Genomic DNA, 26,697 nt, shown 5'->3' with positions numbered 1-26,697 from the left:
CCACACCACCAAGAGTTGCTGCCACTTGCCCACCATATTACAAGTAATTTTGAGGTCTGGCGGGTGGGCGGAGTGCTGATCCCGTGGCGGGTCCTCTTTCAAAGACGGCGGTGCCTTTAAAAAAGGCATGGCAATGGGAACACCACACAGGTTCCTGCACGGCATGGGCTGTAAGGTCCATGCTATGCAGAAACTGGGGGGCATGCACACAGGGGGGCACATGTTGTGCCCCTCCGGCATGCATCCTAAGGCTGAGGGGGCACAGGGGCCCCTGTAGTGCCCCAATTTTTTTCAGTACCCCCGCCTTTTAATGGAGGAAAGACCTCCATGAAAACACTGGTGGTCCTGCAACTTGTAATATGCAGGGCAATGCCGCAGTGGCACCACCGGCATTTTACAATGGCCCTTCCTTCCGTTTCCCTGGCAGAGCCAGCAATCTTATTACGGTTCGACGCGTAATAGGGCGGTCGGACCACCGCCGCACCACCAGGAGTCTGGTGGTCCTCGAACTGCCAGACTTGTAATTAGGCCCTTAGTCAGTAACCCATCTGAATGACAAATTATATAAGTTAAACATCATATATCCATAGCGAGCTACAGATTTCTTTTTTCTTAACTAATTATTCATAAACCAGTATTTCTATTTTCAATCAGTTCTCTTATTGAAAAAATGTCTAAAAAGTCTTAGTTTCTGACTTTCTAATGCAGTTCATTTGACTGATAATAACATTGACTCAAAGGATTGTGGATTCTTTTCGGGACTGTGTTACCACAACTCCTAAAATGGTACATGGGTCCACAGTACCTGTTTGAGAATTGAGGAACACAGATGCCCTTGTAGGTATAATGCAGGGATGGGTGAAAATTATAAAATTTCAGGAAAACTGTGCAAAATGATACGTAGCTACACAAAATACAAATCTGCCATTTAGAGCTATATCTTAGCACAATAAAACATAATTGTCGTAAACAACAGAAACTCTTGTTATAGCACTCTTCCACTATAATTTGTAGTAAACTGCTGTGTGATTACATAACATGGCATAATAGCATAATTTTGAGAATTTCATGTAACAAGCGTAACACAAATTTCTCAATATTATAGGAATTAAGTGAGCATAATTTAGATTTTATCTGGATCTAGTATCAAGGCAGACACGAATTCCATAAAGGATCCAAAACGTGACCAAATACGATGAATCCAAGATAAGCTTCACCAACCGATGTCTCACTATGAGGGGGCCTGTGGTCATGGCTTTGGAACTAGGGACCCCTGAAGGAGAGGTATGGGTCAGAGAAGCTTACACTGGGTTTGCGGGCCCAGGACCAAATGATCTGGAATAGCCAAAAGCCACACTATGTAGGCCAACTCTTATGAGCAGTCAGAGTCGACCACACACAGCTTGTTGGACGTTGGGACTAACAGCAGGCAGATACAGCATAGTTTATCTTACTCTAATTACAGTCTGAAAACATGGGAGATTGGCAAAGATTTAGGCAATGTACACTGTCAAACCCAACAAGATGAATGAAAGTGCTGAAACTTTTCAACCGGTTGCATGGTATTACCCCTCATCAGCCATCAGACAGTAACCGGTCCTGGGATGCTTGTTTCCAGTCCAGGGAGGACCTGGCCTGGCAGTTCAGGCTAGACTGTTCACATGAGGAACAGGGTCAAGACTGATTTGCATATGGCTGGGTCCAAACTGGGTCGGCATAGTGAGCAAGAGAATGATGGATTAAACCCAGATCTGTGACTGGGGGTGAGTGGTTGAAAAGGTTCAGCACTTCGTCCATCATTTTGCTGTGTTTGCAATGCATACTGTCTGTCAAACTCTAAATAGAGATCCAATACAGGTGGAGTGGGAATTGAGGATAGTCCACTTGCAGTAAATCAACTTTAGGACCAATTTACAAAGAAGTTAGTAAATTTATGAATAGTAGTGTTGTACTTGCAATTTTCAGAAAGTTACTTTTTCAAACGAAGTTACTACAATCCACAGCTTACAACTGGAAATCTATACAAATCACATCCAAGCTTACACTAGCAGATTGTTTGTCGCTGGAGGATGTTACAGTTTACAATTCATAGTTTTTTTTAAATTAGAAAATATATATGCAGACTGAAATCTGTGAGGCAGCAAAATCTTTGGGTCTGATCCAAAGTTTGGCGGATGGTACTAAGTCCTTCAGGGTGGCAGAGGAGATTATGCCAGCCACCCTGACATTCAACCGTTCCCTGCCCAGTTGGGATCTCTATTTGAGGGACAACAAAAAGGACATCACACTAGCCACCCTATAGAGGGTGGGCCGTGTAATGCTCTTCCTATGGCTCCATCGTCAGAGGAAGCTTACTGTCAACCAAGCTTTCTGTCAACACTCTGTTATCAGAAAACTGACGTTCCTTCTGACCCAGCCCTAAATAGGGCATGCAGTTGGTCCATTTGGTGGACATCGTTTGTGATGGAGTACCCTGTCTGCCAAAGTCAAAATCACTCTCTAAGGGGCATATTAGCAACGATTTGCGATATTTATCGCAAACCGAGTATAGAGCTGTTTTCCTTATTGCTGCATATCGCTGGAATACGTCGCCCTGTTATCAGCGTATTATCAACGCGCTGCTCATAGGCGATGTGAATTCCAGTAATAGACGGCGATAAACTTCAATAGCGGATGAAAACCTGCGATAAATCAAGAGCGTAAAGGAAATACTTGATGATATGCAATGGTGTACTTAGCCCATCAATCCACCTGCCATTGAAGAGATGGCTAAGTCAGATTTCTAGCAGGAGTTAAAATCCTGTAATAATGGGGGCTTAGCGCCCCTTTTATTCCAGCATCGCCGGTCCGGTGAAGCCTTGTAAATAATGCGAAGCTGATTACGCAAGTGTTTCTCATGTAGTTTTGCTGAGTTACGCCCACTTTGCATGTCATTAGCGATGTATATCGCTGACATGCAAAGTAAGATAAAAAACCGGGTACTATCTCAAGGATACATGCGCTAAAGCCTGTTAGAGTGTCCTTGATAATAGAGCGATATTTGAATCGACGCTTTTCGGACGAAAACGGCTGCTAAAGCGGCAATATCGGGCTTGATTATATGCCCCTCCGTCTGTAAGTCAGGATTTGCAATTGTGTCTTCAATAATTGGTGTTCGCGAGGTGAGGGGAGAAAATAATAATTCAAGCGGAGGAAAATAAGAATTCAAGCGGAGTTCCCAGCTAAATTAAAAGATGTTGTAAGAATGAGACTGACGATAAAGAAGTAAATGGATAGGTGGGGAACAAGGGCTAGAGGAAATGATGGATGGAATGTGGTGCCTTGTATGAGCTGGACGGAAAGTGCATGAAGGCAGTTGACAAGAAACGGAGAGGAGAGAACAGAAAAATAGGATCAATATTAATAGCGCATAACACTAATTAGAGCAGATGATGGGGAAATACATGGGAGACAAAAGCTGAGCCCATCGAGGGGCACGTTGTTTTCACACTCCATTGCAAAATTATTTTATTTTTTTATTTTTTGCTGCAATAGTTCCAAATCAGTTTACCTTCTGAGCTTTTTCGCCCCAGACAAACTATATGCTTTTTGCCGCAACCAGTTTGTTGGAGCAATCCCTGCAAAGATAGCTGTTTCCAAACTTAAGATGCAAATGGTATTGGCAACAAACGGGCTATTGCACACTTTTCTATGGTAGCAAATATCAACTCAGGAAACAACTCAGGAAAACAACTCAGGAAATAATTACTCGAACAGCTAAGAGGTGCGAGCTGCCCTTGCCAATGACTACTATCTTGCACTTTGCACTTTCCTAATTTTTTAACATTTGTCTAGGCTCGTGATTTGCAATTATTTTTAAAACTGTTGGGAAAACTGTCTTTGTAATTTTTTGAATCTCACCTGAGTGTGCCTGTGGGGACTTTTGTTTTTGTCTTCACGCTGGTGTGGGGTCGCGCATTTTTTCCTCTGGCCCCCCTGGTTCACCGCAGTCAAGAGCGGACTGTTTGAGTGGAGGAAGACCAAGGGGAAAGTTTGCTCGCTAATTTTTACCCACTTCCGGGTTGTGCCATTTGCTGCCGCCATCTTTTGGCAAGGGACGCTCTATTGTTTGCGTTCCCTGCCCAGGCGGGCCCTTTATAATCAGCCCGTCTGCGCCCGTCTGCGCCAGGCTGGGACCCGGGGCCCAAACCCCTGCCCCTCAAAATAACACCAAAATTTAATTTTCCTCGACCCAGCTGCTTAATCTTTGCACGTCTCCTAGCCCTTTGTACGTCTGCTGGGATGCTAATTCTGATGTTGAGACCAACATCTCTGCCTGCCCAGATTGCAAATTTTCTTGTAAAACTGGCTTTACTGAACTTAGCCACACTACAACATCTAACATAACCACCCATTCGCCTATCCAATTTGCTAAGAAATGTAAGCCTGCTACCCCGAACAGTTTCCTATTTTTTAGTATTAACTGCCGCTCCCTCCCCAAACATCAGGCAGACATTTTTGATCTCTTAGTAGATCTACAACCCAATGCTATCTTTTTAACAGAGACATGGCTTAACAATTGCTCGGGACCTGATGTGGCCAGAGCCCTGCCCCCTAACTATGTGATTGTGAGAAAAGATAGAGGAGACAGGGTGGGTGGAGGAATCGCTATTATTTTTTTAAAAACCTTGCGCTGTAAATTTGATGAACTACTAATCCCCGATTGCAAAGCAGCTACTTTTAAACTCACTCTGTCCCCTCAGTTCACCCTAACTGGGCTATTGGTGTATCACCCTCCAAGCCCTGCTGGTTCATGGGCTCTCAACTTCCCCGACTCCGTCGCTCCACTTTTACTACATTCAGCCAACTTTATTATCATTGGCGATCTCAACCTCCACTTAGAGGAACCTAATTGCACTATTGGTAGCACTTTGGTTAATGATTTGGCGGCGATGCATATTATATTTCACAATCGGGGGTCCACACACAAAGCAGGCCACCTTCTCGATCCCATTTTTTCCAATTTGACCTCTTTACATTGCCCAGCAGCCATCCTGCTTATCTGGACTTCTTAGTGGGCTTTAATTTAGTCGTCCCCCATCCTTCCCCTGCCAATAGTATGTCTACGGCTATACCCTTTAGGAACTGGAAAAACCTCGACATCACCAAGTTTAATGCATTGCTGTCTAATAATGTCCCTAAGTTTCGTAATGATATCACCTTGGATCTGTCAGCATTCTATAACTGGATCCAATCCACCCTCGACATTAGCCTTCCTCCTTCAACCAAGAAGCTTAACAACCATCGCCGCCCTGCTCCCTGGTTCAATGATGAACTTAAAGGGGAGAAAACTAAATGTAAAAAACGCAGAGCGTCGATGGCGAAAAATGTATTCACCAGAAGCTAAATCAGTCTACCTGACTATTAAGCAGTCCTGTCATTCCCACTGCTGGGCTGCGCACGCTAACTATGTCTCTTTGTCCATCACCCAGGTGAATAAGTGTGCTAAAACTCTATTCAATCTTGTTAAGGATTTATCCGGCGCTGCCACCTCGATACCGCCTCCTATCCTCAACACTACACAATGTGAAGATCTGGCTCAGTTCTTTCTTAATAAGGTTGAAACCATTTATTCCAATCTGGCCAGCTCTGCCAACCCCTCCTTCTCTCCCCCTGCAAAGCTCTCTACCTGCTCCACCTCAACGCCCGATAATTGCTGTGTCCAAACACAAACAACGACCATTCTTGATTCATGGCCACTTCTGGACATGAAATCACTTACTCATCACCTCAGTAAAATTAAATCCGGATCTCCCTGTGACCTATTGCCCATTACAGTGCTGCGACAAATTGAATCGCCTTCCCTTGATTATATTCTTCAATTGCTCAATTCATCTCTCACGAATTTGACTGTTCCCCCTGACTGGAAACATGCGATGGTTGTTCCATTGTTAATAAAGACTAATGCTGATCCTTCTCTTCCCTCCAATTCCCGTCCTATTTCACTTCTGCCTTCCCTCTCTAAGATCCTGCAAAGAAATATCAATGGGCATCTGTCTAAGTACATTGAGGCTAATGGGCTTCTGCACCCTTCCCAGTCCGGTTTTCGGACCGGATACTCTACGGAGTCAACTCTCCTTGGGGTGACCAAAATGCTACCTCAAAAGATTCAAAATAACAGAAAACATTGCCTACACTGATGAATTATTTGACTCAAACAGAAGAACAGATTGTTTCCACTGGAGGTTTTAGCTATTTAATAGCTCTTTTACTTATTTTGAATAGAAACACGAAAATATTTACATTTTACAAAAAAATTTACATTTTACAAAAAAACATTAGACACAATCAATTCCAAAAGGATAATATAAACACAGTCACTCTATTCAGACATATCACAGTCATTCAAAATGCACCCACTCATACAAGGCCTGACACACTCGAAAATCCCGGTGTGTCGGTGTGAAGGGAAAGGATGAAAAAGAAAATAGAAATTGCTCTGCGAGTCAGCACTTTGAGTTGTCAATCAGTATAGCACGACAATATATATTCATTACACTTTTCTGTTTTCTGCACAATTTAAACACAACTATGTACAATATCATGCACTATGGAGTGAAATTATTTTTTTTTAAATCACTCTACGTTTAGAATTTCATAGCAGAGCAATTCCTAAGGTGAGGGCCTACGCGTTTCGAATCCCAGCAGCTCGACAGGGAGGGATTCTCATCAGGGCCAGCAAATATCTTACTCAAATATGAGGCGTGTTTCAGAGATAATGGGAGGGAGGGTTTTCTGTCCCTGGGGACGCAGTAGTCACGGTTGAATCAGTGTGGTGCTTGGCTCACAGGAAGCCGGGAAATCTTTTAAATGCTCAACCAGAGAGGGTGGAGATCTGTTTGGCAGAAACCAAGCGGCTTGTGTTGGGAACTCGCACAGTCGGCGGTTTTATTTGGAGGGCTTTGCTGCTCACAGTGAAAACGTTGAATCTTAAACACAGTAGAGCATTTTGAATGACTGTGATATGTCTGAATAGAGTGACTGTGTTTATATTATCCTTTTGGAATTGATTGTGTCTAATGTTTTTTTGTAAAATGTAAATTTTTTTGTAAAATGTAAATATTTTCGTGTTTCTATTCAAAATAAGTAAAAGAGCTATTAAATAGATAAAAACTCCAGTGGAAACAATCTGTTCTTCTGTTTGAGTCAAATAATTCATCAGTGTAGGCAATGTTTTCTGTTATTTTGATATAAGTGCTCAGCCTCACTGATTAGAGCTAGCTCTTGTTTGTTATTTGACCTCAAAAGATTGACACTGGCGAAACCATGGCCTTGATATTACTTGACCTTAGTGCGGCCTTTGATACGGTTTCCCATACCGTACTCATTAAGGCCCTTCAATTATCGGGTCTCGCGGGGGCTGCCCTTAACTGGCTAAGTTCCTTTCTTACTGGTCGCACCTTCCAGGTTTTTTCTACCACATCAAAATCAAAGCCCCATGCTTCATCTCATGGAGTCCCCCAGGGCTCTATTCTCAGCCCCTTGCTGTTCAACATTTATGTTAAGCCGCTGGCAGAAATGGTTGAGGAATCCGGCCTATCGCTGTTCTCCTATGCCGACGATACCCAGATCCTCTTCTCTCTTTCAGCCCTCTGCTCTTAGATCTGGCCTTTGTAAAGTGGTGACGTGGATGAACGCCAACTCTTTAAAGCTTAATGGCGATAAGACGGAGATCCTGATTTTGGGTAAAGATCGAAACCTCTGGGGCCCTCAACATTGGCAGCCTGAAATGGGTCCTCTCCCACAACCCTCCTCCCACGTGCGTAACCTTGGCTTCATCGTGGATGATTCTCTCTCCATGCGTCAGCAGGCAACTAAGGTTGCTGCCACCTGTTTTACCATTCTGAAATGGTTGAGAAAGACTGTGTGGATGCTCCCATCACATGCCCAGCGTACCGTAGTCCAAGCCCTTGTCACCTCTCGGCTGGACTACGGGAACGTGCTTTACTTGGGCGTAAACAAAGAGGTTACACGGAAATTACAGCGATTTCAAAACTCCGCGGCTAGATTACTCTGCCGCGCTCCCAAACTCTCACCCACATCTGGACTGCTGGCTGATCTCCGCTGGCTTCCAGTGGAAAAACGGGTCAAGTTTAAAGCTCTAACTTATATGTTCCGCATTAAACACTTACAATCGCCCCACTACTTGCAACTTTTAGCCTGTCCCTATGTCCCTCTTCGAAACCTCAGATCCTCTACTCAAGAAAAATTTCGAGTCCCTAAAATCAGGCTTTCCCATATGGGGGGTGCTCTTTCTCGTATTTGGCCCCTACCCTTTGGAATAGCTTGCTGCTGCCTCTCCGCATGCAACCTAACCTCCTTGTATTCCGTAGATCCCTGAAAACAAGGCTTTTCGGCCAATAGGCTGCTCTTCTCTATGCTGTTCCTGTACAGCGCCGGGAAACCCTTTTGGGTAGCTGCGCGCTGATATACAAATTAAAAAAAAATTAAAAAAAAATAGGATTTGTTTGATTATGTACACCACTCTTCCTAATCGTCTAGCCTGGGTAGCTAGAGGAAAATGTCTACCTCAAGGAGTCTCATGGTAGCTGATTGACTTCTATTGCATTGGCTGTCCAGGAGAATTCACAAGTTCTTTGTTTCAGCTTTCTAGTGAACATTATTTTTCTCTGTTTTCCTCACACACGTGCACACGGGTCAGTGGAGAAAATACACTTGGTGACAGGTTACTTGAGAGTTGGGGTAACAGGGACCTGTAGGATTTCAAAAGGTTTGCCATCTCTAAAGGTGCAAAAACAGCACCACACAAGGGATATTTGAGCAGAAACTTTCAGTACAACTACTAGTTTTGGGCAGACCTCATTGATGACAAAGAACGACCAGGGCAACGAGAGAAATGTAGCAAAACAATTATCTGATCCTAAGAATCAATCAGTTGTGGAGCAATTAGCCTTCTCGTGACTGGCTGGTCATGGCACTCAGAGAATCATTGGTGCTAGAAGTAGGGGTGCTGCAGCACCCCCACCATAATCATGCTGGATTTCAGAAAATGAATGAGCAATAAAGACATCTTTCAATTTTGTTTTTATCTTGTCACATTTGCTGTGCATAGTCAAATGGTCACATGTCAGGCTTTGTCTTCTGAAAAATTGTTGCTTATTCTTTTAACATAGGGACTGGTGTTTACTTTTCCTTCTCTCACTGCAAAGTGACAGGATTTTGTAAAGTAGACTATCTGACAATCTTGCTGCGGTAAATGAAGTGTGAAAGGGATTGCTGTACGTAGGCTGTAAATTGCGAATCTTGTTTGATTGCTCCATATTCGATGACTTGCCGCCTTCTTCTTCTTGGGTTTGTCCCTCCCATGGAGCATGGCTTCCTTGTAATCCTTTTGATAGGCTGACTTATAGCCTTGCACTGCTCACATCTAAGGAACTTCAGTTTTTAATTTCAGCACTCCATAAAAGTACGGGTGTTTTCTTGCTTTGTGTTTGCATGCTGGTTCCTCCAAACCAAACAGCAGCCTTGCTGTTGCTCCCTCACCCAGCCCCACCAAGATTGGTCATTGCTTTCCTCACGCCTCTCTACTTTTCTTTCTTAGTGTTCATCCATTGCTTGGTCGCCTCACCCACTCCATGTTACTTGCCCACCACCTGCTCGCCAACCACTCCCATGCTGCTTGTAGTTAATTTGTTTCACACTTTTTTAGGAAGGACCTTGCAGCTGCCATTTGCTGTTGACTCACTGCGCAAAGCAAAAAGTGCATTTGTACAACTCAAATTACATTTTTTTAAATTATTGTGCCAAATGCGGTCAACTGTCTTGGACAGGTAATTAAACAACCAGTAAAATGGAGCATACACCATGTTATAGGTGCACAAATCCACAGGTATGCGTATGTGCATACGTCCGCCTGCATACAGCTCATACTTCATCAGCCACAGGTATGCATATGTTATCAGGCATAATCATGCATATATCATTTGGCATGAAGGTGTATTTGTCATCAGGCATCTGCATGCACAAGTTATCACATACGAATGCATACCTCATCCTGCATGCTCATGCGTAGGTCCTCAAGCATGCATGCACCTTGGGAATGACGTGGCCGCCAGCAGCAGCCCCATAATCGCTTCTTTTTTCATCCTTTTTTTTTTACCAATGGTGCGCAGAATCGGAAAAAAAATGTTGCTTCTTACCTCGAGACACGCCCCTACCCCATGACAGCCAGCATGCCTGTATTGTTAGTCTCAGCCGGTCAGCCCGCCTCACCCTCTGATGTGTTCTCTCCACCCGCCTTTCCCTGGGGCTCTGTTTGCTGGTGCTGCGTCCTGGCACCCAAGTCTGTAACTCTGACTGCATCACTTTGTGAGTGCCTCTCTACATGCGCTGCTAAGTGCTGCCTGCTACTCTGCCTGCCTGCCTGTCACAGTGCACCTCTGCCTGCCTGGCTGCTCCTCACTGTAACTGCAACAGTTTGTGTGTGGCTGCCTACATCATCTGCCGCTCACTACGTGCCTGCTACTCTTTCTGCGTGCCTGTGAAGGTGCACCTCTGACTGCCTGGCACCTGCCCTCTGACTGCATCCTTTTGGGTGTGCCTGCCTACACCTGCCGTGCCGCTCACTGCCTGCCACTATTTCTGCCTGCTTTTGAAGGTGCACCTCTGCCTGCCACACCTTCTGGTTTGCTTGAAAATGCACCATTTATCCACTCTTTTTTTTCAAAAGGTTCTCAGGGGGAGAACCCCCGAGAACCCGTAGGTGGTTTAGTACGTCGCAGTGAAGTACGACAATTGTTTTACGCCTTACCACTTTCAAATGTCACCAGCTGCCACTGGTACTTAGTTCAAATCACTGACACCCTCAGTAGCATACTGTGTAGAAGGTGAAAAATATAGATTTTCATTTATATACATTTTAGCTACAAATTAAGCATCAGATTTATGCCTATGACATAAAATTGTAACATATATATTTTTGTCAAATTATAACACTCTTTCTTCAGAATTAGAATTAATTATTTACACCCTATATTATGCTACTCCCAACTTTCAATAGAATGCAGTACAGTAGTTCCAGGGACTGTAGTCCCTGTTCAAAAGCTTATCATGTCCCCTGCCTACATATCTATAAGATTTTCCATGAGTGACGGGATGGTTGACAAAGGAAGGTTTGGGATTAAAAGAGCATACAAGAAAGGTGCATGCACTGGAAGAGGTGTGGCGCCGCGGCCAGGGCGACTGACGCTGGAATCTGGGGACCACGGTTCGATCCCCGGCTCCGGCGGCAGGTCAGCCCAGTGTAGCATCCAGCTACAATAAACACAACAATTATTATGGTGTTCACAGGAGCTTTATTCTCTACATCTCACTCCTACCTTGTCCCTGCTCTAACTGACCCTTTCCTGTGTTCACTCCTCCTCTTCCTCTCGCCCCCTAGCTCCTCCCACTCCCAGCTACTAGTGTGCTAACTTCATAACATCTCCCCCCTTTGTAACAAAACAAACAGAGCATACTGACTTCTTAGTCCATCTCCTCAATCAGTCTCTTGGGTGGACGTATGTCACGATGAGGTCTTGGCGACCTGGCCCTCAGACCATCAGTATTCAATGTCTCAGGGATCGGAGCAATGTTCTCACGACCATTTGACTGTGGTTCTTCAACTAGGGGATTATGTGTGTCACTCACCATGGTTCTTGAGGTATCAGTTGGCAATTTCTTGAAGTGCGAGATGTTTCTCGTAACTCGCCGCTGCTCGGACTCCGCAGTTACCATAGTCCCTTGCCTTCTGGTGACCACCAGTGGTTCATCCTTGAATGTACAGTCAGTCTTTTTCTGCATATCTTGCTTGACGATGACACTGTCCCCTTCATTTAATGATAATGACCGTGCTCTCCTCCGGTTGTCGGCATAGGCCTTCATTTTTCTTTTGTTGCGGTCATCAGTGGCTCTCATTTCCCGCGAGTCCTTCTCAGATGATGATACTTCCAGGGCTCCATCCCACGTGGGAATGCGATTCCTCATGGGACGTCCCAGCATGAGAGTCGCCGGGCATTTGCCAGTCGTAGCATGAGGAGTTGTACGATAAGCTCGAAGAACTTCATTGAGTGCTGTTTGTAAGTCTTTCCCTTCCACGGTAGCATGTTGGAAGGTCTTTTTGAGGGTGGCCATGAACCTCTCAATTGTCCCATTCGCCTGTGGCCAGAGAGGCGTGATCCTGCGGTGATGAAAGTCAAGGTGTTTCGCAAAAGCAGCAAAGTCATTTCCGTTGAAAGGAGGTCCGTTGTCTGATTTAACGATCTTGGGAACTCCCCACGCTGCAAAGACTTCATCGAGGACCTTGAGGGTACTGGCAGTGTTCGTAGATGACACAAAACAGGCAAAGGGATACCTGGAATACTCATCAATGATGGCCAGCACATATTTGCCCGATGACAGGGGTCCATAAAAGTCTATGGCGATTTCTTGCCACACACCACTGGGCAGGCTGGTCATATGTAAAGGAGCTGGAGGGTCACCCTTGCTGGTGAGTTGGCAGAGATGGCAATCTTTTAAGGTGACTTCCACTAGTTGATCAAGGAACGGAAACCACACTCGTTCCCTTAGTGCTCGTTTGGTCGACACTATTCCTCGATGTCCTTCATGTGCAAGAGCAACCACTCCCTGTCTCAGTTGTGTAGGGATTACAATCCTCTGATCACGCAACAATATGCCATCAGTCGTGACAGAAAGTTCACCACTCACATGCCGGAAGGCTTGTAGTTCACGTTGAGTCAAAGAATCAGCTTCATCGTCTTGAGGATCATGCCTCCATCTATTGTTGCGGATTTTGTGAAGGACTCTCTGCAAGATGACATCCTGTGACGTCATCTCCCGAATAGTCTCCAGAGGGATAGCTGGGGGAAGAGCTTGATCCGTTACAAAATGAATGTACTCTTCCGCAATGGAAGCTCGGGAAGCTGATGATGGGAGAGGATGCCGGGACATGTAGTCCGCAGGATTTTCAGATTTCCCAGGTTTGTGAAGTATAGTGAAGGTATATTCTTGTAATCGTAGGCCCCACCTTTCGATCCTCGGTGGCATCTTGGATCTTGGATTTCCATAGATGGTGATGAGAGCTTGATGATCTGTGATCAGGGTGAAATGCTTTCCGTAAATAAAGACATGAAAATGTTCACAGGCCCATACCACGGCCAAGCTTTCCTTTTCAGGTTGGGAGTAGGCTCGTTCCGGCTCAGTCAGACTACGACTCGCGTAGGCAATGATGCGGCGTTGATCTGTGTCATTTTCATATTGTGCCAGGATCGCTCCCAGACCTACCGGACTTGCATCTACAGTTATTTCGGTTTTTCGCTTTGGGTTGAAATATGACAAGTGATTCGCTGATTCCACCGCCTTCTTGATTTCTTTGAATGCCTGCTCACATTGGGGAGTCCATTCAAACGGCTGACCCTGCTTGGTTAGCATGCGGAGGGGGTGGCTGATTGTAGCGTAATCTTTAATGTAGCGAGCACAATAACTGGCCATTCCCAGGAACGACCTGAGGTCGCCAACATCCCGGGGACTCTTGGTGTTGTTCAATGTCATGATTTTGTCGGGATCAGGTTTCATGCCAGCACCAGAAAAGATGTGACCGAAAAACTTCAGCGTGTTCTGGTGAAACTCGCATTTCTCTTTGTTCAGAGTCAAATTGGCTGCCAATAGGGCATGGCAGACACGATTGAGCGCAATGTCGTGCTCTCTGACATCAGAACCATAGACAAGGATGTCATCGCTATAGTTGAGCGTGTTTGGAATATTTTGAATGACCTGTCGGATCATTTCCTGAAATATCTCGGCCGCCGAGGACACACCGAAACTCAGTCTTTTATATCTGAACAACCCCAGGTGAGTTGCAAAAGTAGTGATATATCTGGACCCTGCTTCCAATTCCAGTTGATGGTAACCTTTATTTAAATCCAATTTGGAAAACACAGTGGCTCCGTTGAGTGCTGCGATCATGTCGCTCAAGTGTGGCCCCGGGTGCCGCTCTCGTTCTATCGCAGTGTTGGGCAGGCGCATGTCCACACAGAGTCTGACTTTGTTGGCCGTGCCCTTTTTGGGAACGATGACGACCGGTGAAACCCATGGGGTCGGGCCATCAGTGCGTTCAATGATGTCCGCAGTCAACAAATCTTGGAGCTCTTCCTCAACAGCGGCCTGTAGGTGAAATGGTACTCGCCTAGGGTGTTGGGCGACAGGCCTGACTTGTTCGTTGATGTGCAATCGCACTTGACAGTCTTTCAATTTGCCCAGGCCTTGAAACAACTTGGGAAACAGGCGAGTCACGTCTCGGATGTCGCTAACTCTGAAGAGAATTTCCACCAGGTGGAGTCGTTCAGCAGTTGGTAGGCTCAAAAGACAGTCTGCTTCAGGGCCCTTGATAACATGGATGACTGCTGAAATGGTTGTGTTGTCGTGTGTAAGTGTCGTCGAGAATTTCCCTAGGCAGGGAAGTGGCTTCTTAGCCATCCACGTGAAGACTCTTACAGGTGCGAATATCAGGGGAGGTCGTGGACTCATCCTTTCATATTCAGTCACTGGAATGTAATTCAAGGAGGCACCAGAGTCTAATACAAACTTTGATTCGTGATTTCCAACTTTAATGTCCAGCCGAGGGTATCTCTTAAGCTGGTCCGGGTCTGCTGCCAAATTCAGATATTCAATGGTGTAAACAGAGTCTCGGGACGAAGGTCTGGATTCTCTGGAAGGTGACCTCCTTTCCCACCGAGACCGACGTGACTCTCTGCTAGAATGTGACGATACAGGGGACCGCTCCGTCTGATCTTGGACAGCTCGCGCATGGTGTCTTCGAGTGTCGGACCGCGACACTCTTGTGGCTCTGCTTCGTGTGTCAGATCGTGTGGTACCTGAGTGGCCACTTCGCTTCTCTTTGTTGTAGTCCCCGCACATCGCTTCAAAGTGGTTAGTGCGACCACACTTTCGACATCTCTGGCCCATGGCCGGGCAGCTGTCCACATGAGGGTAATCATATCCGCATCGGTAGCACTTTCTCACTCTTTCTTGTCGTCTCTCCTTCCTCCATGGTTCTCGACGTTGATAGCCTGATTGCTCTTGACGGGAGAATGTGTGTGATCTCCATTGTTTATCTCTGGAGCTTCTTCGACTGTCACTTCTGGCGTGTACGCGTCGCGCCTGTTCATGACTCCCTTTGTGTTCCGTTTCCATGACGGCGGCGTACTTCTCCGCCTGATCATAAGCTCGTGTCATCTCCTCTATTTCATCCAATCCATGCGGTTTCCTCAGTAGTCGTCTCCTTAGTTGATCCGAATGACATCCGTCTATTATCTGGGATTTGATGGCAGCGTCAGTAGAGAAAGAATCGAATTCACAGTACTTGGCTAGTCTCCGCAGACGCACCATGAAGGCACTCATGGGCTCATCCTTCCCTTGCCTGGCAGAGTGAAATGTGTGTCGTTCATAGTCCACATTTCTCTTGTGAAGAAACTTCTTGTTCAGGACCTCACACGCTTTAACATAAGTATCGACGTCAGCAGCGGGCAGGTCTTTGAGTATCTTGACTATCTCTCGCCCCGCCAGGTTGCGCAGAGCAATCAGTTTCTTTTTCTCATCAGTGATGTCTGAACCTTCAATATAATCTTCAAACTCTTCCAGCCACTCTTGCCATTTGGGGCCCATGCTCCCTTCCGTTGTTACCTTGATAGGAGCGGGTGCTCGCAACAGTGATCCACTGGGTGGAGGTTGAGCATCTTCTTCGGACATTCTGCAACGATCTCACTTGTCTTTGCCAGTGCTTATTTGCTATGCCACCGCTTGTTTCTTTCAGTTGCCAATGCTTGTTTATTTTGCCAATGCTTGTTTTCTTGTAGTCGCCAATGCTTGTTTGCTTTACCAATGCTTGTTTCTTTCAGTCGCCACTGCTTGTTTATTTTGCCAATGCTTGTTTCTCGTAGTCGCCAATGCTTGTTTACTTTGCCAATCCTTATTTTCTCCAGCGCCTGACTTCAAAATGGCCGCCATTGCCTTGTACAGGGTTGTCCTTACTATCTTCACTCCAGCGCCTGACTTCAAAATGGCCGCCGTCCTTGCAGGCACACACGAGGCTGGCTCTCCAGGCTCATTCACTCGGGGGCACTCAGCACTCACCGGCGGTCGGCTTTTGGGGCAGTCCACGCCAGGATTCACTTCTCCACCAACACCATGGACATCAGGTGAGATCGGGGTGGGCTCCCGATTTGCCTCCGCAGTTCCCGCGTTCTTCCGCCGATGGCCTCCTAAACCTCGCGCATCGGGCGTGAGGTTTTCCGACGTCCAATCTCGCTTGGACACAGATCTCAGCGCTCGCAGCAGCGCTTACTGGCGGCACGTCGTGGGCGTCGTCCACACCTCTGGGGCACTCCACAGGGTCGGAGTGGGCTCCCGATTCCTGCTTTCTTTTAGGCTTGCACTCGGGACACACGCTTCCAGTGTGCAGTGCGTTTGCAGCGCGACAGCTGCTAGGGACAAGGCGTTCGAGGCTCTGCACAGTGGGGTTTGCTCAATCCCACCCTCGTCGCCAGTTGTAGCATCCAGCTACAATAAACACAACAATTATTATGGTGTTCACAGGAGCTTTATTCTCTACATCTCACTCCTACCTTGTCCCTGCTCTAACTGACCCTTTCCTGTGTTCACTCCTCCTCTTCCTCTCGCCCCCTAGCTCCTCCCACTCCCAGCTACTAGTGTGCTAACTTCATAACATCCAGCACCATGTGACTCTGGGCAATAGCTCGCTTAAACTTCCCGACGGCCCCCCAGCGCCTAGAGACCCTTACGGGTGATTGTGCGCTTTACAAATGTGGACTTTACTGTGTAGTCGTGGCAGGACTTACTTTACAGTTTTTAAGCAGTTGAATCCTAGTCGAGCTTCTGACCCTCAGGTACCCCTTCTACGCAGTCCTATCAGAGAGTGCCACCTCAATAAAAGTAGTAAAGGCCTAGAATTCTCAGAAAGGGCAGAGAAGTGAGGTATTTCTGTAGAAGATGGCTAATCTACTTGAACATTGAAAAAGAAAGATGAAATATGATGGCCAACTTGGTCTTTCCTGTGGATGGCATTCCCTTCCAGAGGACTATGCTGTCAATAGTCAGTTTCTTTAACTGTACTTTAACTGTAGGAAGTAGTTTCACCCTGGTGGTTGCCTATTATGCAACCAGAAATTCAAACCCAGTGTTCTTTTACTTCAAGAAGCATATGTGGTGGTCTACTTAGAATAAGCTTTAGTTCTTTTAGAGCCAACATGACCAAGATGGACCAAGCTGGAAATTGAAACTGCTCAATATAATGATGGATCTCTGAGAAAGGGTGGTAGCACAAGAGTGAGCCTGAGGATGTAACATGGGCTTGTGATAATCCCCTAGGCACACTTGCACATGAGAGAAATGCTGAACACATAGGTGAAGATGCATGGTGGAGCCATGTGCTACAGTGCTGTTGAGCTGCTGAGTGGTAGACTTCACACATTGAAGACAAAACCACCAGAGAATGCAAGGGTATGTAGAAAACTACGCTGTAGCTGCTGGGTCCATGGCTATGTAGTTGGCATTGGGAGCATGCAGCAGAAATTGCGAAGCCCATGGAGAAAAAAATCACCAGTCATCTAAGTCCCTATACCGAATAATAAAATCTGAGTTCTCATGAGAAGCAAGCGTTGAACCCAGCATTGAGCTCTGGTATTCTGTGGTAAACATGAATGAAGTATAGTTGAACATTTAGAACAGTCCCTCATCAACAGGTGGGACAGTCATGATGTTTGGCTGCCTTCATCTTTCCTCTGATGAAAAAGTCAACAGGGAAAAACTAACAAATGGCTTATAATGACAAGAAATACTTACTGTTGGCTCTTGCAGGTGTGCATTGGGGTACTGGAGTTTAGCAGAGCTCGTGCCCCTTTCTGGGGATTTCCCAAACAATCTCGGTCATCTTCCTTGATTGTAGTCTTTCTTGTCCTTACATCTATGTTATTCTGTTGTGAACCCACAAACGTTCCCATGAAATCCTTGGAGAACATAGACTCTTTTGCACAGCAAGCAGTGTTATCCATGGAGCTAACTACTCCCTTTTCTTAACAATATCCAGATAACCCAGTGTGGCAGGCCACTAAGGGTCCAGTTACACTATACCATCAAACTTCCACCAGCAGAAGACCTCTCGAAGTCACGGATCCAAATGGACTATCATCTATTGCACCACTCTTTTTCCAACTCACGTTCACTCTTTTCAATTGCACTGAATCCCAGCCCCAGGTTGAGCCTATTTCTGTACCTCTGAGCTTCTCGTCCAACTTTTATTGTGTCCTGTTTGTCCACCACAGCTCCATGAGATCTAAAGACTTCGCAGAAACAAGAATCATACCTAATGAAACACAAAAGCTGGAATACTTTCAGCACATCCTGCCACCAATCCTCTGCTTCAATTCTCCCATCCTCAGTCTAAGATACAAAGTTAGATCCTTGACTTTTGGTAGACAGTAAGGCCCTCATTATGAGCTGTGAATGTCCAGCTTCAGAAGTATTGATAACAAATTCCAAGCACTTTTCTCTCAGACAATTTACACCTGGTTTTAATTTTCACAATGTCTCCTAGGAAAAACCCAAAGGTGAGGGTTTTAAAGCATAACTTGGAATCCTGATTCACGGGTAATATCTACCATTTTGTGTACGAAAAGCAAATGTTGCTGAATGTGTTTATATAGAACTCAAAATTCAACTAAACATTTGGATGTGTTTTTCCACAGGCAAGTGTAATTCGAGGAAGCACCAGAGGACAATGTTTTCCTGATTCGCCAGTGGCTGAAAATCCCAACTTTAGACATGTTTTACAGGGGCTGTGGTCTGCACAGACCCTAAAGTCAAATGTAGACATGCTAAGGAATGGTATACTCAAGGACGACGACTAAAATCCCAAAGTAACCATAAGTAGCCATGCTAAAAATGATAGCCCAAAGAACAGCAGGAATTATATTAGTCTGAGCTATTCTTTCGTGTTGAAAAACAATCCCAACTCCAGAAATGGGCTTAGTCATACAGAATGTTAAAAAGTAATAGTAGCCTACTGTGAACCCGCTGAATGTTGCAAAAGTGTTATATACATTGTCAGTGTCACCATATTGAAACTATGGTTGACTTTGTTAAATATGGGATTTCTTTCTTTTCAATAAAGATTTTACAGGGGAGGCATGACCTGAAATGAAACTTCTGGGGACCGGGCCCTTTATTCCCTAATATCGGACCCAAATTCCAACAACACGGTGCGGACGGAACGCTAATGATGTCCAATCAGAACGTTCTCAACACTACTACCGGAAAGTTTGTAGTATTCGGAAAAAAAGAGAGCAGATATGCCCACAAATCAATCCCCACTGATACCTGATATTATGCAACCTTCCCTTTGGCTACTTTCCTGGAATGTCAATGGTTTCGGTGATAAGCTGAAGAGGGGGATATTCCTTCAACTTATTAAACGGCACACACCTGATGTAGTATTACTACAGGAGATCCACCTTGTAGGTAACACATGTAAAGCGTTAAACAGATGGGGATACACATTAGTGACATATACAGGCTTTACAACCATACCCAGAGGGACAGAAATACTTATATGCAACAACTTTCCCTTTTTATTAGGAAGATCTTATATAGACCCACTGGGTAGATTTGCTGCAATTGCAGGTACATGGGAAGGTGAACCACTTAATATCCTTTTGGTTTATATCCCGCCAACACTGCAGAAGATTACCCTGCCTGAATTAAGTAAATTAATCCTTGACCTGCCAGAAGGCGATTTGATAGTAGGGAGGGGACTTAAATATGGCGCTATTGGGGCAAAAAGATTGCAAACCCTGAGACATGCATTAGGAAGCAGCTCTCACCCAGTAGACTATCTGGAGGCAATGGTCGTAGCACATGTCTGGAGAGCACATACCCCGGACCCTTCGCAACTCACATTTCATTCAGGTGCTCACAACAGCCAATCACGAATAGACTACATCCTAACATTAACTGACCAAGTGCCCTCCTTCAAGGATGTGCGACATCTCGCGCATGGAACCACTCACCAATATCGGCCCTTTCAAAACACTACACAACATGGGCCAGCTCACATCAACAATCACATCTCTTTTCACACACCACCCAGGCAGCTCTTTTCGGACAAACTCCAAATTGTACACATCCCAAGAATTCACAAAATCAGATCCGGCGGATGAGAATTATCCTACATAGCTACTAAAGAGCGGAACGACCAGAGCCGCCTCCTCGATTTTTGAGTTTTGCAAGAAGCTGAAGACCTGGCTTTTTTAATAGCTTCCCATCCGACAAAGGAGTTATTAGATTCTCACCTGATCAGCACCATGACACACTCCTGTGCAGGCATGCTTTACAAATCCTCATAACATTGTGCAGAATATGTGAATTTTGGGTTAAAAGTCCCGTTTGATACAGCTGGAGAGGACATTTTTGCTGACACATAGGGTCAAATCAAGGCTGGGCATTCCAAATGAGGACCAGTTAGCTCAATGTTGACATGCCATTGCAAACATTGCTCTGTGCGTGAGAAACTGTGACATTGTGTGCACAGAGCCAAGCCCAACTTCTAATTGCTTCGGAAATAACGTAATGGATTTCGGTGGAGTTTTCTAGAAGGGACGGAGTTGATATAGCAATAGGTTTAGGGTAACATGGTGTAAAAGGTGACAGAGGTTTTGAAGGAATAGGTCATCAAAATGCATTGAACAGGAGGATTATAATTACTGATTACACGAGTTCGGTGGTACAGGTGTGAGACAGTGCTCTGGTTCTTGTTTGGCTGTAATGCCTCCTTTCCCGCTCGTGCACACTGAAGTGACTCTGGCCTCTGGCCCACATATCAGCAAGACTAGGACAGGAAGAAAGTCCTTCTGCCTCGCAGCTAAATCCTGGAACACCCTCCCCCTCCACATCTGGCAATCTCCCGCACCGCCCCAGTCAGGAAAGACCTAAGGATGACCCCAGCACTCAACGAAGCCGCTCCCAGCGCCTCGAGACCCTCACAGGTGAGTAGTTGTGCTTTACCAACCCTGATTGACTGATTGACTTACAGTGCCCGAGTGTGCTTAAGGCTCCCTTTGAGGTTGGGTATCGTGCAGGTGACTTACAGTGCCTAGCCCCCCACCCACACACACACCCGAGCGTATGCGTGTTACAGTATCCGATTGGGTCAAGTGTCCCTGTAAGTGTGAGGCGAGTGATGGACAGTGTCTGATTTTGCTCAGATATGTCTGTGAATGTGGGTGATCCGCAGTGCCTGCCTGAGTTTCAGTCCTCCTGTGAGTGTGGCTGGTTTACAGTGCCCGGTTGTGTTCAAGTGGCCCTGAAGTGTAAGTGAAGTAGAGTGCCTGACTTTGCTCAAATGTCACGGTTAGTTTGGGTGACTCGCAGTGCCTGGCTGAACTCCAGACCCCTTGTGAGTGGCTTAAAGCGCCTGCCTGTGCTCAGACCTCCCTCCCTCTGACTCTATGAGTGGCTAACAGTGCCTGGCGGTGTCCCAGCAGACTTTGCATGGTTCGGTGAGTTACAGTGCCGCGGAGCCAGTATGTTCTCTGCCCTTGTTTCGCTCTGCAGAGGTCAGTGCTCGCTGTACCGTGGACCATGGGGGTTAATCTTATACTGTGAACGGTGGCAAAGGAAGAACGCCTGGTGCCCTAACTATCCAGACAGGAAAACACCTGGATGGTAAAGGATGTAACTGGATGGGGAATTGAGCCCTCACTGGGTGGGACGCGGTGCGACTGCATTTGCTGTAGCGTTTGTAGCTACGCTCATGTTTGTGCTGACTCTACTCTGAGCGCTTGCTCTCTGCTCTTGCTTCTCTGCGCTAGTGCGCTTTGGCCAGTACTGGTAGCATAGGCACTAGGGGCAATACTTACAGTGCCTGGGTGGCTCCCGCGCTGCTCCGGGAGGAGGGATGTGCTGCAGTGTCCACGTCCCCAGCTGGGCACCTCGACGCCCCGCGGGGGTCGGTCCGGCAGTGCCCATCCTGGTGCCGTACCGGCAGCGGTGCCCTCCAGCTCCAGGCTGGGGATGAGAGTAGGGCTGGAGCCGGGCACTGGGTCGCACGTGCCGACGGGTGGTTCTGGGCTGCTCCTTCTGCCTGGATCCGTCTGAGGCTGCCCACCCTGCGGCTCACACAGGTCCTCAAACTCCGCCAGCGCCTTGTCGAGGTCCCCATCCGAGTCATCCTCTCCCGTGCCTGGAGGGCGGCCCGAAGCCAAGCGGGGTCCGGGACAGTCCCGCGGTCCCACCGTCCGGCTGGGTGGAGGCTCTTCTGCCGGGACACGGCAGGGGTCGCTGCAGCTGCTGCTGCCCGGACTGGGGCCCCGGCTCCTCGGGGCGGCCCCGGAGCTGCGTCCGCGGTTCCTCCTAGCTGCGCTGCTCCCACTGCCCATGCCACCCTGCTCGGCCACTGGTATCTGCAGAGCCCGGTGTGAGCTGCACCCCTTCACGGCGCCACCTCCGTCAACCCCGGCGCTGCCGCCATTCCCAGGCTCGGGAGACTGCCGCTGCCTGCTCCGCCTCACAGACCGGCCGTGTCTGACCTGTACACACGGGCACACTGGAGCAGGGCAGTCGGACTGGGGAGGGCGCGCGGGGGCTGGCCCCTGACTCCAGTGCACTGCAGGCACCACGGGCGTGTCTGGTCTCCAGTGTTCACGTCCCTCCCAGAGGACCACTGCTGTCAGCTGTGCGGTCGGAGCAGGAGCGTACGCCCACCACCGTAACTAGAGGCTGCAGTTCTGCCTGCGCTGCCACACTCTCATATCCATCTCATTCTTACTTCATTCAGATCTCCCTCCCCAGTCACGCCCCTCCATCAGCACTTCTGTTCTAATGACACCGTTCTCCTTTATTCTTCTCCATTTCGACTCTGCTTTATTTTGTTCCTCACTTTTCCATTGTTGCTGCTGCGTTGTCGATAAGGTTACATATATGTTTCTATGAAGCAAATGTGAAACGTCCTTTGTCTACGGGCCATGGTTTGGAGGGCAGAATAGGAACACCAACACTCATTCACTGAGGGCATGCAAATAACCTGCTATTTGTAAATACCTACTGCTGGACCTGCTCTTTTCTGCAGGGGCACCCCCCCAAAGATTTTGCCTTTACCCTGCACCCTTTTGCTGAATTTGTTTTGCTTGCTTTAGGACTCTGTGCACTTTACCACTGTTCACCAGTGCTAAAGTGCTCGTGCTCTCTGCTCTAAACACTGTAGAATTGGCTTACACCCAATTGAAATATTTAATTTACCTGTAAGTCTCTAGTAAAGTGGTACTACATTCACCCAGTGCCTTTAAATTAAATGCTATGTGGGCCTGCAAAACGTGTTGTGCAACCCACTTAAATTGTCCTGCGAACCTGTCTCAGACCTGCTATTGCAGCTTGTGAGTGCAGTTTGAAACTACCATTTCGACCTGGCAAATTAAACCTTGTACCAGGCCCAAACCTTCCTTTTTAGCACATATACGTTATCGCTAGAGTAGGCCCTGGACAGCCCAGAGGGCAGGGTGCAGTGTATTTAAGTTTACATATCCTGATAGTGAAAAACTCAAATTCTTTTTTCACTACTGCAAGGCCTACCTCTCCTATAGGATAACATTGGGATACTTTGTTACATTTAATATGTTGTAATTTCCAAATGAGAACAGGTTTTCAGTGCATGTTTGGTGTCTTTGGAATTGTTTTTTTTTTTATTATTATTTTTCGTATCATCATCAGTACATAATTTCATAATTTCGTTATAACACAGAGTGAGTATTCAGTCAAAGCTTCTCATCAAAAGCAAATAAACAAAAGTGAAAAGCATTAGAAAACGCAAAAAACAGAAAATCAATATTTACAGAGTTATATAGAATTTTCAAATAACACAAAAGCGTAATCCAGCCTCTTAACCACCAAATATATTCTAAATTGCTGATGCAACCTAACTTGCTTCCATCCCCTCTTTCCACTCTATCATTGGGGTCCAGATGCGTTTCCCTAATTGTTTAGCTTTCCGACCCTTCTTCTCATACAGTGCCTTCTCAAGATTATATATAGCTAGTAACCGTGAGATCCATTGCTGGAATGTTGGAGGATTTGGATCTTTCCATAAAAAGGCTATACATATCCTACTTATAGCCATCCCTAGAAAAATAAATTCTTGGTGATCTACAAGGACCCCCTCCTTTACGACACCCAATACCATTACTTCGTTGGTTAAGCTTATAGAGATCCCCATTGCCCTATTCAAAAATTCTTCTAGAGATATTTTAAACGGATCCAGGCTTGGGCAGGAGGAAAACATATGTATTGTATCAGCTTCAATACTTTGACATCGTGGGCAGGTTATACCACTTGTTCCCTCCCAGCAAGCTATTCTATGTGGAGTGTAATAAAGCTTGTGGATAGTTTTAAAGTGTTGTGCTTGAAGGTTTGCTACCTTTAGTACTGTGTTTCCTAGCTAGGTTCAGTTTTCTTTGCCATTTCTCAGTGGTTTTCCCTCAATCATCTTCTGAGTGCTGACTTAGTTCTTCATATATATATATGAGATTGTACATCCCCCCTCGCTCCGTACTTGTTGCATAACTTCTTCTCTATAAACTGCCATACTGCCCCCTTGTTTTTTTATTAAGGCGGACCTAATCTGCAGATATTTAAAAAAGTCCCTGCGCTCTAGATTATATAAGTGCTGTGCTTTATCAAAAGTAATTATACCAGTGGCATCTGTAAAATTCCCTATATTCTTAATGCCGAGCGCATCCCACCGTTTCATTACATTATCGTGAAACACCGTCAGCAATGAAGGATTATCAAATAGGGGAGTATAATAATTCATCCTGCCCATATCTAGCCTTTTCCGGACCGAAGTCCATACTGCCGCTGCAGCCCCAAGTGTCTTAAATTTGACTTTCTTATAGTAGTTTGCTTCACTATACGTTAGAAGCCATCCTTTCGCCACAGTTGTTATGAGCTCATATATATCCAGAATGCTCTCGGTGTCTTTGGAATTGTAATGAAAAATCCTCTCTTATGGTAAAGTCAGATTTTACAATAGGATTTTGAAAATAACACATTTTGTCAGAAACAGACATCTAAATCTGTGGTTGACAACCAATAATAAATATACGAAGATATGCTAAAAGTGCAAAAACTCATCGTTACGAAAAATAAAGATTTTGCGCGCTTTAAAGGAAATGTTTTTTCATTAATCTGATTTTTTAATCAACACACTTTTTTCACAACATTGAGTTATTGCACTTTTAGCATACGCACACCGGAGTAAGTATAAATGGGTATGTTTTGGTAGAGACTGGGCAGGCTGTAATGATCGAATTTGGGATAATTTAAAGGTATAAATTTAAAGGTATAAGTTAAGAGTGGTTTATTTGTATCTTTGTATATTTATTATTGGTTTTCAACCACAGGTTTAGATGTCTGTTTCTTTCCTTTTGCAGTTAACCCCTGACGAAAGTCTTATGAGAGACCGAAATGCATTGGGTAGGATTCATGCGGTTTTGGATGATGAACCATATGTCTCTACATGCTTTACCTGAAGCCCGGATGGGCATGCTGAATGAAGTTGAAGATTTTATAATTAAAAGACCTTTTGAGAAATACGCTGTCCTCGCAGTGGTTTTGAATGCTTTGCAGTGATTACATTAAACGTTTGGATTAACAATGGATAACACATTGCAGTACTATAAGATTAGTCGATAAATCGAGAGAAGACCCCACAGGTTCCAGGGAACAGGGTACTCAGGACAATTTAAAGTCAAAGGAAGATCCCTGGACAGGTTAATCCTATAACACTCACTCGCAGTCTATCATTACAATGAAAATAGTGTCGGGATCACTGATCACAGACTAGTTTGTAACATTCATGATATTTTATTATAAAAAACATATTTGAAATAAAATTTCAGCATGAAATTAATTATGCTGAAAGCATAAAATGTACTAGACAGTTTTCATATACAATAAGACACCACAATATCCAATGAAATTAAAAAAACGATTGAACACAATTATATTAAATTATACAACACAATCTTTTAAAAGACCCTTATGGGCACCAAAGCAACAGGCAACAACAAGTGTGGATCATGTAGTATCTGCGATTTGTGCCTAGTAACTAAAGAGATCTGTCTAAATGAAACTAAACATAAGATAACTACACTAAACAACTGTAGGAGTAAGAATCTGGTATACCTGATCCTATGTCCATGTGGACTAGGTTACATAGGGGAAACAGGAAGAGAGCTTAGGGTCAGGATAGGGGAACACAAGTCAGCAATTCGACTTCAAAAAGAAAATGCCCCGCTGGTAGAACACTGGAGAGATAAAAACCACAGTGACACCGATATCAAATGGGTGATATTGGAAAAAATTAAGGAACAGACCAGGCTAGGTAATACCACAAAAAGACGCAAACAGCAAGAACAGTGGTACATAATAAAATTTAATACCATAAAAAATGGTTTGAACACCAGGGAGGAATGGGATTCTCTGCTATAAAAGAATTCCCACGTTTGGCTTCACAGTAACCGTAATTGAATTCATGTTGTATTAAATCCCTTTAAATCCTTTTAAATCGAAATGTATCTTATCTTAAAACCAGTGACG

At 45.6% G+C, this 26,697-nt stretch overlaps 1 protein-coding gene across 1 annotated transcript in view; it reads right to left on the bottom strand.

Moving 5' to 3' along the window:
- LOC144762590 (uncharacterized) overlaps nucleotides 1–22,794 on the bottom strand; it is a 112,925-nt gene extending 90,131 nt beyond the window's left edge. Inside the window, exon 1 of the mRNA XM_078647816.1 lies at nucleotides 21,966–22,794. Coding sequence (XP_078503942.1) covers nucleotides 21,966–22,484 — 519 coding nt within the window. The 5' untranslated portion in view covers nucleotides 22,485–22,794. The remainder of the gene's footprint in view (nucleotides 1–21,965) is intronic.
- Between the last annotated feature and the right edge of the window lie 3,903 nt (nucleotides 22,795–26,697).

Source organism: Lissotriton helveticus, chromosome 6 (genome assembly GCF_964261635.1).
Source record: "Lissotriton helveticus chromosome 6, aLisHel1.1, whole genome shotgun sequence".
Classification (NCBI taxonomy): Eukaryota; Metazoa; Chordata; class Amphibia; order Caudata; family Salamandridae; genus Lissotriton; species Lissotriton helveticus.
The sequence above is the reverse complement of the archived record's forward strand: the minus strand, read 5'-3'. Positions and strand labels throughout refer to the sequence as shown.